The sequence below is a fragment of the Chrysemys picta genome, chromosome 3, assembly GCF_011386835.1.
Source record: "Chrysemys picta bellii isolate R12L10 chromosome 3, ASM1138683v2, whole genome shotgun sequence".
NCBI lineage: Eukaryota > Metazoa > Chordata > Testudines > Emydidae > Chrysemys > Chrysemys picta.
The window spans coordinates 165,846,082-165,862,188 of NC_088793.1; the positions used below are offsets into that span (position 1 = coordinate 165,846,082).

At 40.9% G+C, this 16,107-nt stretch overlaps 1 protein-coding gene across 1 annotated transcript; it reads right to left on the reverse strand.

The window, feature by feature from the left end:
* Positions 1–15: 15 nt before the first annotated feature.
* On the reverse strand, positions 16–12,983 carry LOC135982492 (centromere protein F-like). Its single transcript, XM_065589478.1, has 4 exons — positions 12,797–12,983; positions 6,470–6,571; positions 2,637–2,759; positions 16–320 (listed from the first exon to the last, which is right to left on the reverse strand). Exons 1-4 carry the CDS (start codon positions 12,803–12,805, stop codon positions 168–170), a joined length of 387 nt encoding a protein of 128 aa, XP_065445550.1. The 5' UTR covers positions 12,806–12,983; the 3' UTR covers positions 16–167.
* Between the last annotated feature and the right edge of the window lie 3,124 nt (positions 12,984–16,107).

Here is a 16,107-nt window from a genome sequence, read left to right on the forward strand (position 1 = left end):
ACAGTCTTAAGATGGTCCAAAAAAGGACAGCCAGATTAAGACAGTATCGAAACACAACTTCTGGTGGAAATACACTATTCTCCAACACACAGCTTGCAGAGTTCCCCTGTGAGTCAGTAAGGCCTAAATGGCACCAGTTCTTACTGATTTCCAGTTTAAATTATTAATTATTCCAGTTGCCCCTCTGATTTCTTTACCTCAAAGTTTCTCCTCAACTCATTTTCCTTTGACCGGCTTGCCAGTAAAGCCTCTTCTGTTCTGTACAGCTTCTGTGCAAGCTCATTGGAGTTGTTTTCCAAATGGTGTTTCACTGCTATTGCCTATGAGGAAAACACATCACATTTTATTTGTAGTCATATTTAATCTATTTTAAAAAATTAAAAATTCCTGATGTCCCTTTAAATGATGAGCTCCAAAGATACGTTATAAAACAAAGCAAAAAGAATAAGCTATCTTCTGCTTCCTCTTACAGAAAGAGAACTTTTGAGGTTTAGCCCATCTCCCTGTATGGGGGAGTAACTGTTGACTTCTGCGTTGTATAACTAAGAGCAGAATTTGGCCCTAATCCTTGAAACTCAGCATGATGGCTTTAAAAAAGTGCAATTAAAAATAGCCCAGATATCTGAAAAATCCATCCTCCTTTCACTGTGCAGTCCCGGGTTCTAGATTCTGTATCATACCAAAACCCGTACATGTTAAGGTAACACAAATCTTTAACTCAAGACTGGGCAAGGATATGAAAAATATTTTCAGGCACATTTTCAAGTATATAGTTGTAATGTATAAATATATTCATAATTTAAGCAATATTTATAGTACAGTCTGTTAATCATTGGGAATCCTAACCAGAGCTTTCTTTTAAGTTCAATCATAAGGGCAGCAGTTTTAACACTTGCTCTCAATTTTTTTTAACGTAACATATTTTGTCAAAGCAAGCACCTATTAGGTTTAGAAGATGCTTCCCCATTCCCACTCAGTCCTCAACTGCTCATTTGAGAGGTAACGTTTAGGTGTTGGACTGATGATCAGCTATCACCAAATATGCCATTGAACAGCCAACAAACAGAAAGGATCAATACCAAACTAGACTCAATTCTGTACAATCCAAATATCAAGAGATTGACAAATTACTCTACCTTTTCCACTTACTATATAGTCAAGGAAGAGGTTACATGTTCTTAAAAACCAGTATTTGTACACCTTAATTCCCCGTATTTATGGACCAACAAAGACATTCAGCTTGCACCTCTGTCTCCAGAACTACATTCTTCGGGGGTAAGGGAAATTAGTGTAGTGCTATGCTCAATCTTAAATTTATCACCTGACTTTATATCGCTATCTAAACCAGGAAGTTAACAAGACCATAACTGTAACACCACCAAATTCTAACTGGTTTTCAACCTTTTTAATCTGTTTTATATCTGTCATAAGAGCTCTATAGTACTCCAAATTAAAAAGGAAGTAAATTTATTACCAACATCAAGAGAGAAGAAAATGAGAATGAAATAATTTAGTTCCATTCTAGAAAGGAGTACGCTTTTCTGGATGAAAACCTTTAGACGTCCAAGTTTCAGTATGAATCGAGTGTTTCAAGAGTAAACATGGAAAGAAGAGTATGTTTAGTGGTTAGTATTTTCTCCTCTGTAGAAAATGTTTGATTAATGTCCTCACACAGCTAGGATGACACATAGCTATGCCGGACAGCTATCATGGACAAATTTAGAACCTCTGTATTAAGTCAGTGTAGATCATGTGTATCAAAAATAAAAAAGCAGTTTTCTATTAGAGAGTGTGGGTAGAAAAGAAGCAGTGCTCAAATCCGAACAAGGCTAAAGGGAACGGTTCCAGGGCATTACCCCCAAACTGCCTTTGGGCCCATCTGCTACCTCAGTTGACTTTCAATCTTGCATCAAACCAGCTATCACATGTGGCGATTTTACAGTAGTGCTCTCTTCCAGTTTGGTTTATTATCATAACACAACACTCAAACATACCCTTACCAGCCTCAGTTATTCCTTTCCGTTTATAATGCCTCAAGTTTTTCCAGGTCTTTATCAGAACATGCCCATCCCTGCAGTCCAGCCCCTCTCCTAGCTGGGATTTCTGCATCCTGCAGGTCCATCAATGGAGGCTTATCCCTGCACAGTTTCCAGTTCCTTGTAAATATCTTTCCCCAAAAATCTTCTGCCTTAGAGTTCTGGAAAATTGTCACCTGTCCTCTTCACAGGCTCTCTGCCTGGGAACTAAGGAGAGAGAGAGAGTCTCTCTTTGAACTTTTGGGGCGTGGGGGGGTGTCTCTCTCTTGAATGACTACAGGCTGCCATGCATCTAAATCAGCAGGCCTGGTTTAGATGCATGCTTCTGTCACATGACCCTTGTATTCATTCCCATCATACAGGGAGATGGGCTAAACCTGAGAAAAGGTGCAGCTGTGCCCCAGTCTTTGAATGGACCAGCTCACCCTGTGACAGGAACATAGCGCAGCTTGCTCTGACCAGTCATGTATTTAGTTGCACTTAAATATTAGTCATGTATAGATCTTTAAACACAAAAAAGAGGACAGTTAAAATTTTACATAAAATAAAAACTCAGCATCACCACTTCCATTTGAATAGTTCAGATATTAAAAATCCTACGTTGTCAAGTTCTGCCCGTAGACCATCGGAATCGTTCTTGGCTTGCTGCAAGTCCTGGTTGAGTTTGATCTCCTTGCAGTGCTGAGCCACTGTCTGTAAGGCACGTAGCTGACGTAATACTTCCTAGACATGTAGAAGATGGGGGAGGGGGAGGGAGGAGGGAGAAACACACTCCTGTTACATGTTTCTAGTCAAGTTACTATAACTATTAACACTGGAAAACATGGGGGAGGGACTGTAAATAGTCTCTGTAAATAGTTACTAATTACACTAAAGCCCTCTCTTACAGAAGCAAAAAGAGTTTAAAAACCATTTTTAAGTAAAGCCTAAATTCTGTTATGGCCACTAATGGCCAGGACTCAGTTTGGCCAATCAGAGTAGCCTACTGAATCTGTTACACCAATACAGGTGGATCAAAAAAATACTAGCAAATAATGGAATGAAGCTTATATATCAATTCAAAAGTAGATCTCCATAACAACATTGAGCATTACAACTAAGCAACCAGACTATTCCCCAGTAATCATGATCCTTTGGGGGGAAAAATTCCCTTCTTTGCTATGATTACATGTTTAACTTACTGCTGTAAAAATGTTTTTTGTGAGGAAACTGCCTTAGTTTTTTTCAATTTGACTTAACATAAGACTGAGTAGCAACAGAAGTTTGGTAGAGGGGCATTCACTCCTCCCGCCTCAGTTCTGGGGGAGCAGAACTTCACTAATGCACACCTCCTAAGATCCTCAGGAATCTAGCCCATCTCCTGCAATCTTTAGGAGATGCAAAGTAGATATCCATCCAGGTATAATTAGTTTTTGAGGCTTCTTCCCAGCCCCACGGTCCTTATGGTTAGGGCTCTACATGAATTTGAGAGGGGATTTATGTGAGGGAATAGGGCTATGGGGGGCACAGGACTTTTAGTAGAGGGTGTTGAAGTTGGTAAGGAAAAGAGAGAGCTAAGTGGGGGAGCAGAAAGTGGAGGAAGATAGGGAAGGGAAAGCATTGGTGGTGTCTCCTGGCAACAAACCTCTCTGCCAAACTTCTCTTGGCAGCAGTTGCAGGACTCCCCTCTAACAAATCATAGCAGGTTTGTGAGATGGAGAAGGTAGTGAAGTGCTAGTGCTTCCCCTCTGCTTTCTCCTAAGCACCTTCCTATCCTCCAGCAAGACACCTGCTCCATCCCATGTCCTCAAGTACCCCCACAGCCTGTTCCCACTCTCATTGCCAGCCAGAGACCCATCCTATGAAGTCCCCAACCCTCTTGGATCCCAGTGATCCATTTCCCCAAATCTTTATGTCTCCCCCACTGTCTCCCACTATCTGTTAACATGGATCTCACTTTAGGTGACTAGCAGTTATCTCCCTATGGAGGGGGATGTCAAGAGTCTAATTTACATAAAGACTGCAGGACTGCCCTAACAAACTGGGCATCAGATCTAGTAGTTGCAACTAGTGAGTAGTGCTGAAAAAAAGTATGCAATGAGCTCCAACTGGCTCCTTAGCAAATTTCTGACATAGGAACCTTCCTCAAGCATGCCCATGTCACTTGGGGCCTAGTATAGTTTGCTTTAATATGAAAAGGTGGATCTAATTTATTTAGTTCACAGAAGATCTTTATGCAGTCAAATATCCATTTCAAAAGTCTCTGGGTTGAAATAATGAGCCCTCTAGACCTGTCCCAAATATTACAAAAAAAGTTCTAGGCCAGTTATGGAAAGGCTTTGTTCTATGGAGGGGGTAGAAAAGTGCCCTAAAGACACCACTCATATGAAGTTTTGCCTCTCCAGGAGTCAAATGAGGTTTAGGGGGGGAAACACTGAGGGTGTATGCACTGATGCAAACAAAAGCCTGAGACCACTCTGAATAAGAACCTAGGGCGAGATCAAAGAACAGTCATCTTGTCTTTGTAAATATAGTAAAAGATTAACCTGCGATTAACGCCTAAATCTAGCTTATCCTTTGAGCGGAGATAACAGCCACCAAAAATCCTGTCTTGATAGAGAGGTGATAAAGGCTCTAATAGGGACGGGGGGAGATCATTAGGTCCAGGAATACAATACTTTGGTCCCAGGAAGGTCCCTCACTTGGGGAAGTGTAGTTGCTGTAGCCAACTACACTTGAGCACCACAATCTCCAGCCCCAACTTGGAGGCCACTCTTTCAAGCAGCTCCTGGTTGGCATGGAAATCGTCGGGTAGCAAAAGGTTGGCAGGTCCAGCCACCGCCTCGTCAGGGAACGAGGCAGCCATGGGTGTTGCAGCTGGTTCATCCTCGGCATAGCCAAGGCCTGGCCCTCAGAAACTACCAAGGGTGCCTGGAGAGGGAACCCCCAAAGGGTCCAATACAACACTGGGGTGACCATTGGGTGGATGGCCAGGGACCCGATGGCGGGCCTGCTGAGGGCTCTGGCCCATAAGACCAGTGCTGATGATGCCTCTGGGGTGGGGAGGGCTCACTCTCAGACCCCGTGGAAGATTCCTCCCTAGGAGACTAGGGTGGAGCTGAGGTGGCCTCGTGCTGGTAGCCATGGCTTGTTGGGGATCACTGTTGCACCAGGGAGCGGCACCACGGGGAAGGTGACCGGTGTCTCAGAGCTGGAGATGGGCTTCACGGTACCGAGGATTGGTGCCGGGAAAGTGGAGGCCAGCGAAGTGGCGAGCGATGACGTGATGATGGGGAGCGTCGGGCTGGGGAGTGGTGCCACGTCGGAGGCCCAGAAGGTAGTCTCATCACGGATTTCCCTTTAGAGGAAACCGCCTTGGAGAGGTCTGCCAAAGATGGGCCTAGGTCCCCAAGCATGGGTGGCACAGGGAGACACATCAAGTCTCTTGCTGCTCGGAATGCCTCCAACTTTGAAGGTGAGAAGAAAAAATGTTGTGGGCCCCGACGTCTCCCAAGAGTACGTGGTTGTTCCCAATTTGAGCTCGGTGCCCTAGGTGATGTGGCCGCTGCCAGATGTGGCTCTTGGGGAAATCGAGCAGCCCTGTGCAGGTCTCGATTTATTTGGAGACTCCCAGGTAGGTGTGTTTCGTGCCAGAGAATGACCTCGTTCCAACCATGACTTCTTATGCCTCTTCTTAGGCATGGGAGAAGGGGAGCGGCACCAAGAAGGTGCCGGTGTCAGGGGGCACTCCGCACCGATGCCGAGGTGCTCAACGCAGAGTCGGAGCGGCATGGTTCCAACGCAGGGCACAGGGCAGCCTCCATCAACATGGCTTTTAATCAGATATCCCTGTCTTTAAGAGTGCGAGGTCTGAAGTTTTTGCAGATCCTACACTTCTCTTTAATATGCGCCTCTCTGAGGCACTTAAGGCAGCTCGTGTTCAGGTCACTAATAGACATAGGTTTGCTGCACCCAGCCCATGGCTTAAACCTCAGGGTCTGGGGCATACCCCGTCCTTGGGGCTATGTCCCTAATGGGACTCCGCTCCTAAATGCTAACTACTAACACTACAGTAACGATATACAAGAAAAACTCAGAGTCCAAAGTTAGAGAAACCACCATCAGACTTGTGAAAACAAGAAGCGTTCCAACAACCGTCACTGGTGGAAAGAAGGAACTGAGAGGGCATGGGGCCAGCAGGGCCCAATGTACCAGCGCATAAGCACAGGGCTCCAGAGGTTGCCAAAGCCGGCTCTAGGGGGCGCGCACACATCAAATATGGAATCGACATGAGCAAGCACTCAAAGAAGAAGAATCCAATCTTGCGTGCCTGAGGCACATATGCACCTAGAGTGGGATCTACATGGACAAATACTCAAGGAACAACTTGTTCACTCTGGTAACAGCAGTCTGGAGGCAACTTTAAACTTGTGAAAAAATGGGTCTTGTCTTACCTTTTCCCGTTCTTTTCTTTTCTCTTCTAAGGAGCGACGATTAATTTCAACTTCTCTTTGCCATTTCTGTACTCTTTCCATGGTTTGCTCCATCATTTCAGTCTATAAAAAGTTTAATCATAAATCACAGTGATGCAAGGGGAATATTTATTATTTGTACTACAATAGCAATCCCGCCCCCGCAATCAGGATTGAAACCCCACTTTAGTAGGCACTGTTAAAAAAAAACAAAAAAAAAACAAAAAAAACCCCACATACATACGAGGAAGTCATGGTCTCTGCCCCAAAACTGCTTACAGTCTTCCATGACCTAGTGAACACCCACACAGGTATCCCATCCCAAACTGATAACAGATTACACTTGGCTATAGTACAAGTGTGTGCTAAGTTTCAATAAATGAGCAGCAAAAACTAAAAAAAAACTAGAAGTGCTTAGGCACAGGAGATAAATTCAATGCAACTTTCAATTTACAGTGAATCAGCACATTGATTCAACTGAAAAAAATCAGTGTACTATTTTGAACAGCAAGAACAGAACAATTTTCATTGTTTAAAGTAGGTTAGACTGAAATTTTAAACTGAAAATCAATATGCTAAGAATTTCATTTTTAGAGGAAATTCTCCTATTAGAAGTGTTTCAGTTTATCTGTCATTTTATTAAAATAATATATTGCTTGTAATTTTGGTGGTTTATAAAGAACTAGAGTACACTGAAACCCCATTTAATAAATTCCCAGTGTACTATTGGGAAAACAATCTGCTGATAAAAGTCTGAAAGTTGCCCGAAGCACACTACTATACATTTTCTCAGAACACAATACTACCGTCGCTCCTTTGCCTCTTACAGTTTCATTGTATTTACAGCATGTTAGGGAGACTTACAACCAATTTACCAGAAAGCTGTCCTAGCAGAATAACTGTTTTTCTCTCTACTGAACACATTTTTATTTTCTGAAATCTTTTCTTTAAGACAAGTAACTATTTTTAAAGGTAATAAAAAAGTGAACTGCTGATAAGATTTAAATCATCTTCATGGCTGGATGCTTTTAAAGCAGAAGATCAACAATTTACTTCAATATAATTTTAAAAGGATGTGAAAAATGCTACTGGCATATGTGGAGATATATTTCATTTTAATTTATGCTTTATTGAAGTGAGGAACTATGCAGAAGAAAAAATGCTGCTTTTGCTTTATTTCTTAGTAGTTTAACACAGTACAGTACTGTATTTGCCTTTTGCGGGTGGGGGGGGGACAGGGAGGGAGGAGAAGGGGGTATCTCTGCTGCTGCCTAATTGTGTTCTTCCGGTTCCAAATGAGATTTGTGTGGTTGACTGATCAGTTTGTAACTCCGGTGTTCGTAACTCTGAAGTTCTACTGTAAATTATGGAGCCACCATGAGCAAGCAGATACATAGGTAAGCTTTGTTGGAGAACTGTGTAATGAATTGTTAGTCAAATATGTACTAAGTAATGTTAGAGAAATTATTATATATAATACTATAAGAAAATAGGAAGGAATTTTTGCTTTTTGTATGTATTTGTGCTGCTTTAGATCATCAGATTTTGCTGAAACAGTCTGTAAATCAGAAAACTGGTTTGTGTGTCTTATATATAAAGTTCTTGACCAAGCAGATAGCAGGGTAGAGAAGAGAGCTGTTAGCTTTCAGTAACTCAGGTACAATCCCTCATCCCCCACCCGTCCATTCAACCAGCTAACAAGTAAAAACTCAAGACCACAAAAACAGATGTGTAAAAAGAATAAAAATTGCTGTAATGTAAGTACAACTGCATGGAGCCAGTGAGCATGACAGCAAGGAATAGATGCATTGGGAACTACACATATATAAGTAAGCTTTAGCAGAATAAACAAAAAAAATTATTAATTTGGGTTATTGTGTTTTATGTAGGAAAATCTTTTAATTAGGGGGTTAGAGTGGAATATATACGGATAAAGACACAGATGAGGTAGCTTGCTATACTGAGTCTGTGCAAAGTTACAGAACAGAGGATTAAAAAAATAGATGATTGACATAATAGTGGAGAAGATACAGAGGAAAAATAGCCAAGCATAGCAGAGATTTGAAAAGAGTCACCCTGTCCCCAAGAAAGATAACTTGAGCGTTTCCTTTTCTTGCCTTATCTTTTTTTGAATGTTTATGTAATTCATAGGTGATAGTAGCATTGTCTGAAAACATATATAATAAAGGCTAAAATAAATTGTTTCAGCCTAAATTGAAGTGGATTTGGTTCTTACCCAACAGGTTGACATTAGCATTTAAAGTGGAACTAAAAATCCCTGTTTCACAGTATAATAAATTAAGCTACTTTCCAAGTTTAGCAGAGTTACACTTTATATGACATTAATTTTCTGCATAAAATAGTTTCTTACTTTGCCAAAGAAAACAATTTTTTTTAAATCAAAATATTAATAAAATTCACCACTTATTCTCTCACCTTATTCTTGGCTTTGAATATTCCAGTGACACACCACCCTAAACTCTTCACATATTCCATATTTAATAATATAATTTGTAATTCAATCAGATTTTAAACTCATTTAAAGAAGCTAGACTGTAATAAGAAAAGCTCTTAACAGTCACACCTAGAGGTTATGGTGACAGAGCTATGCCAGTAACTCAGGTGATTTGTAAGTAGCATCATTGTGACATCAGAAGTAGCAACCAATCAATCTTTCCTCTGCAATTTGCTCAGTAACTCAGGTGATTCATAAATAGCATCATTGTGACATCAGAAGTAGCAACCAATCAATCTTTCCTCTGCAATTTGCTATCAGTCACTGAAGTGGAGAGGGCCTATTCACAGGTCAAAAGTTCTCATTGTTAAATTACTTGAACATCTGTATACAAACATGGTAATAACACTGGATTGGCTCAATGTCCCTGGCCTCAACCTACTCCCAGCCAAGACCGTCTCTTGATGGGCTCCTCACAGAGGTAGCAAAGAACAGCCATTACCGTACCTCTCCAGAGGGAAATTCTTAACCCCCATTCATGTGATGGTATAATCTTCAGCATCCTGTAGATAGGATGTAGGAAGCAGCAGAATTTTCTAACATTCTTAAGTAGGCAGCAGAATCTGCATGCATCCATTAAAACCCTGACAGCAAAGGGTAAGTGACAACCATCACATCTACAGAAGACACATGTGGAGGTCCCTTTCTCCACGGCAACATAACTTCTTTCATCTCAGTGTGTATGGAGGGGCACAAAGGGGATGGGAAAAGAGTTAAGCTAAAGATAAATATGAAGAATCATGGAATCCATGACTTGCATGAGCTACAATGTTCTACCAAATGCACAGGAAAATTGTGGCGCTGCAGCAATTGGCAGAGGCCAAAACATTCAGCTGGACTTCCCCATGTTCTCAGGAATTCCTGTAGCCCCTCAGAGTTTCTCCACTAATCTCAACTCAGAGTGCCTGCAAAGTTCAGAAGCTCCACCAGAACCTGCAGTCCTCCTGGTAACAACAGAACCTGAGGAATACAGACTGGTTAACCCCTATCGTACTTCTAAGCACTACAATGTTCCCTGTTACTTAGCTCCCCCATTGTTCTCTGCATAACACCGGAGACTCTCTGCCAGCTTTCTTTCTTTGCATGGAAAAGATTTCAAAATGTCTTAAAAAAATAATCAAGAAAATCCCCAGGCAGAAACCAAACCAAACAAATCATTAAAATCTGTGAGTAAAGTTGACAGTACATGTAAGTGTTTTTTTTAATTCATAATAATGCTGCAGTTATTAAAAACAAACAAAATCAAGCATTAGAAAGCAAGGTAATTCAGAGTTAAGATCAAAATAAAAGACAGCCTAACATTTAAAAGTAGGCAAGTCCCTCTGCCCCTAAAGCAGGGGTGGGCAAATTTTTTGGCCCAAGGGCCACATTGGGGTGCAAAACTGTCTGGAGGGCCGGGTAGGGAAGACTGTGCCTCCCCAAACAGCCTAGCTGCTTTACATATTTCCACAACAGAAATATATCAGCCATGATGCCTAAGCTCTGGTAGAATAAATGCTGAATGAAGCAGGAGAATCCATATTAAGCACTTATTAAACAGGCCCTCACACAGTCATAACTGGATGAAGATCTAAAAGATTTCATCCTTTGCAAATTAACATGCCAAAGCACGTCTGACATTCAACATAGAGAGCATAGCAGCAGCCTTAGAAGCAGGTGGTTCAGAGAAAAATATAGGCAGATGAATCTGCTAGTTCAGATGGAAGTCTGTGACAACTATCAGTAGGAACACAGGATGTGTCCTAAAGACGCTTTGTCCGGACATAAGATAGCATAAGTTGGGCTTTGAGCAGGCAGTTGGGCTAGATGACCACCTGAGGTCCCTTCCAACCCTGATATTCTACGATTATATGACCCAGGGCCTGAAGCTAGTCTCATTGCTTTACCCATTAAGTACATCTGGAGCAGGGCTTCTCTAGATTTGCAGGTCCTGCAAGTGAAGGACTTGCAAATAGCACATTTTCCAGGGATATTCCCCCAGACAAAATAAATATTTTAAATGCCAAACATTAAAGGGTATAGTGCCCTTGTTTGATGGGCAAGATGTAAATCCAGGGGACTTAGAAGAAGCCATCCTGGCACCAGAAAGAAATAGCTATTCTGGTTAAAAAACCAAAATGCCAATGGGCAACAACTAACTAGCCCTATCTATACTATGCACAAATTTGAAAATAGCCAGTTATTTTGTTAGCACTGCTCACTGCCCATGTTCTTCTCGAAGCCAGGAGGCATGAGAAGAACTGAGTGGTGGCTGGCCTGCTCCACCCTTTTATGCCCTCGGTGCAGGACATGAGGCCGCTCAAGGTGCATGAGACTCTGAACATGGGTGAGTGGGGTACATTGCACACCGTCAGCAAACTGTGCATATGGATAACCACTCCAAGGGGAAAAAGTTACAAAGGGATAGCAGTGGTCTGTTCACTAAACTGATAATACACTGCCTTTTACAAATTGTCCTAGAGCCAGTACAAAAAGCCCTTGATCAAAACACCAGTTCAGTATGGAGACCTAATCTTGCAAACTCTTATGTGAAGGACTTGAAAACAACACATTTTCCGGGAAGAAAGATTAGAGGCTAGAGTCACTGACGAGGCAGAGTTGAGGTTGTTTGAGATGATACATTTGATACATTTCCAAATTTTTAAATGTTGGGTTGCGATTTACGTTTAACTTAAAAATACAGGAAATTCAAAGTTAATACTTGTTAGTTTTAATTACTACAAATTTATTGTAAGGCACTCTCATTCTAAACTCAAGTTTACCCAAGTATTTAGCCTGCGATAGTTTAGAATCCAAGTAACTTTCCCCTGAATTTATGGTAGTTTAGGCTGAAAATGTTAACCTATATGACAGTGTCCCTTTAAGGTCACAATTGGCCACCAGATGTCATTCTTGCTCTATGTAATATTATTGGTAGGGACTATGGTCCATTTTGGTCAATTTTACCGTCATAGGATTTTAAAAACCATAAATTTCATGATTTCAGCTATTTAAATCTGAAATGTCATTGTGTTGTAATTGTAGGGGTCCTGATCCAAAAAGGTGGTTTGTGGGGGAGGGGCAGGGGTCACAATATTATTGTGGGAGGGGGCGTTTGCGGTGCTGCTACCCTTACCAATGTACTGCTGCTGGTGGCGGCGCCGCCTTCAAGCTGGGAGGCCGGAGAGTGGTAGCTGCTCGCTGGGAGCCCAGCTCTGAAGGCAGAGCTACTGTCAGCAGCAGCACAGAAGTAAGGATGGCATGGTATGGTATTGTCACCCTTACTTCTGCGCTGTTGCAGGTGGGGCACTGCCTTCAGAACTGGGTGCCTGGCCAACAGGCATTGCTTTCTGGCTGCCCAGCTCTGAAGGTAGCACAGATGTAAGGACCCTCAATTTGAGAAACACTGGTCTCCCCCATGAATCTGTATAGAATAGGGTAAAAGTACACAAATGACCAGATTTCATGGTCCGTGATGCGTTTTTCATGGCTGTGAATTTGGTAGGGCCCTACTGGAGAAGATGTTGCAGATCTTCAGTGAATCATGCCGAAAGGCATGAGGCCGCAAGAAGCTAAGTACCTGCTAAGAAGTGCTTGGACCCTTACAGAAAATGGCAAGCTAATTAAGAACTTAAGGTTGTCCAACATAATGCATACTTTCCATTCATTATCCTCAGGATGTTCTAAGAAACATTATTCAAGTATCTTGAATCTTTTAAATATGACTGAATGTTTGACACACACTACTGCTAACAATCATTATAAAAGCAGCCAGAAGAGGCCTGGTGCAACATGGTACAGTACCGGGGCAGTACCTTGATCATGTTGTGCTGTCATTCTATTCAATTCATCTCTAATTTTGTGCAAAACAGAATCTTTTTTCTGTGAATTCCAATTTTGTTTTCTCCAGCTGGAGTTGAATTTCTTGAAGTTTGTTCATATGGAATTTCTTTTCTTTTTCTTGATCTTGTAGAGATGTTCCAGTTCTTGAACTCTAAAGTTTAATTCTTAATTTAAAAGAAAAAGGATTAATATGATGCCTTCTACTTAAGAAGGTATTTACTGTATTAGTACTTTAAAGCAGCCTACACATTCTAATTAGACATTCTATGCACTTGATAAGATGCAAATAAAAAAAATAACTACTTAAAAACTGCTTATCAGGTTAAATATGTAGCAATATAAAAAAATTTTAAAATCTATTATCTAACTAGGAAAATTGAAAGGCCTTTAAAAGTCTAGTTGGCACAATTGAGGTTTATTTTTTGAGCTTGGATAGTGCCTGTAGATCAGTTTCACTTTGTTTTTTACTAGCTTCATTTTCTGATTCTTATGCATTGGCACAACATCGCAGTGTTTAGGCCACAAATTTTGCAGAGGCTCTTTGTCAGGGGTTCTCAAACTGGGGGTGGGGACCCCTCAGGGGGTCTTGAGGCTATTATGTGGGGGGTCACAAGCTGTCAGCCTCCACCGCAAACCCTGCTTTGCCTCCAGCATTTATAATGGTGTTAAATATATTAAAAAGTGTTTTTAATTTATACAGGGGGGGCACCCTCAGAGGCTTGCTATGTGAAAGGGGTCACCAGTACAAAAGTTTGAGGATCATTGCTCTTTGTTTATAAGAACTACCTCCACTGGAATTTTCTAAAACGTTATTGAAACATTTCTATTTGGTCTTAAGTTTTGAAAAAGCTGCTTCTTAAGAAAAACTATTACAAACCTGTGTTTTGGGCCAAATTTAACCAAATAGTGTTCATTTAACTTATTCAATGCATGTCTCCCTTTTTGGAAGGGGCTTTAGTAAATATAATATAGGGTCTTTTTTTCACATCACTAAAACACTGCGTATCTAAAAATCAAAACTGCTTTTGTCATGATACATGTGTGTGTGTTTGGGGAGGCTCAGAATCTATAGTTTCGTTTCCACAGCCTTCAATGGAATTTTGCACATGAAGAACAGTAATCATCAATTTCAGATTATTAGCATGTGAAATAAATGATCTGATCATTCTTTTATGAAGACCTATTCCACTGGTACTCTAGCTGCAAACAAACAGATGGCAGCCAATAGCAGTTGAGAATTTTCCTTTTTTTGGTCACTGACCCTTCACCCTGCCCCATCCCCTTCCTCCTCCCCCCAAACCAAACAAAAAAAAACAACCTTCAGGCTTCCAAAGCTGAAACTTCATCTTAGGTTTGCAATTAACTTTACGATGTGACTGTGCATATAAACTAAGCCTTGAATGAAAACTCTTCCCATTTAAAGTAACGGTAAGCAAAGGGTGAGTGTTTGAATTGAGACAACTATCCTGCAGAACAGCATTACCATTTAAAAAATTATCTTTTCCGAAGACCATTTGCCAACAATTTTGGCTTAATTGGATTAAAGTAGAAATCTAAGAAAGGAGACCCATCCAGTCACTGAAAAAAAAATTGGAGGATACAGACACTGTCCCAAACACTTCCAACAATGTAACAAAATTTACTGCCAGAAAATCTGAAGACCAAAGACAGATGGCAGAGCAGAAGACATGAAATGGCCTTATGTCACCGGTCACCTTATCTGCTGAAGATAAGGTTCATCTTATAGTCTTTATTAAATGTTTGCAAAGATTTCCAAGGAGATATCCTGCACAGGTGCACTGACACTATGGCTACACTACAGCTTAAGTCGACATAAGTTGTGTTGCTCAGTCGTGTGAATTAGCCATCCACCTGAGCGACATAACTTACACAGAGTTAAGCGTCAGTGTGGACAGCACTGTGTGGGCAGGAGACACAGCTACCACCGCTTGCGGGGCCCAGAGTAATTAAGCCAGCGGGAGATCTCTATCCCATCAGCTTAGGGTGGCTACACTAGAGAGCTTAAGCTTAAACTCTCTAGTGTAGCCGTAGGGGGGATGGTGGGGGGAAAGACTTCTCAGTTGAAGAAGCTCCAGATGCTCATTCTACTATGGTTTTAGTTTAACCAGGCAAGGATCTCCAAGAAAAATGACTTCTTGATAGAACAGATTACTCGACAGAATCTTCCAAGAATTAAATTCAAAAACACAATAAAACAAGTCAGTTTCTTAGCTCAGTTAATTTTTTCATACTGGAAAAACTTTATAAATCAATAAAATAATTAATAAACATGTACATAGTGTTTTTACCCAGAGATCTCAAAACGTCTTATAAGTTGAGTAGGTATTTTACCCCTATTTTATATATAAAACAGTCTTCAGTGAAGTCCTTAAACAGAGGGTTTTAATTATCTTTAAAAAAAATAAGATGTTCTTATTTACAAAATAGATTTAAAGTCAACTACACTTGCAAGATACCTTGGTTCTGTGTTTTTAATTGCTCGATGACAGAAGAATTATTACAATTGTCAAAGAAACTGTTGTTGAAATCTGTCTTCTTTGATCTTAAGCCACGGTGGCTAGGAGTTGCCTCTTGTTCCCATGGAGAATGGGAAAAGTAAAACGTCTCTTTAAAGGGGTTTCTTGACTGCTGGATGAAGGACAGCTTGGTGTCTTTTCTTGTTGCCACGAGAACACCGATGAAGAAGCCTGATGCTGAGTAATCTCTCTGTGACTCTTAGTACTTTGAGGATGAGAATGATTTATTTTCTATTTAAAAGAGGGGGGGAAAGCATAGCTACCTTTACACAGCTGACAATTCATAAGAGAATTAATTCACTACTGTATGGTGAAAATAAGATAGGGCAATTGGTCAAGCTGTCAGTTACAATTTTTGATAACAGAGTCAGCGACACAGATCATCCATCAACACAAAGTATTATATGATTCACACGAGTCTGCTTTTATACCTCCAGCAGTCAACTGACTGGAATACTTTGCCAATTAACATTACAGGCAGCTGAAGAGCGTTGGGAGAGTACTATCTGCAATTCAAATATATCTAAGCTGGTCAGCATCTCAAGGACAAGAAGTTTGACTTGTGGTTCCTTATATTTAGTAGATCAAGTTTTTTGTTTTGTTTTTTAAGAGAGGCATCCTATCAATTAACATTGAGGTACCTTCCCTGCACATTCCTCACGAGCGGATCAGTTTTGTAAAGCTAGATGTTGACATGCATAATATTCATTTTTGTACTTCATTCTAGACTTACTGTAAATTAGTTC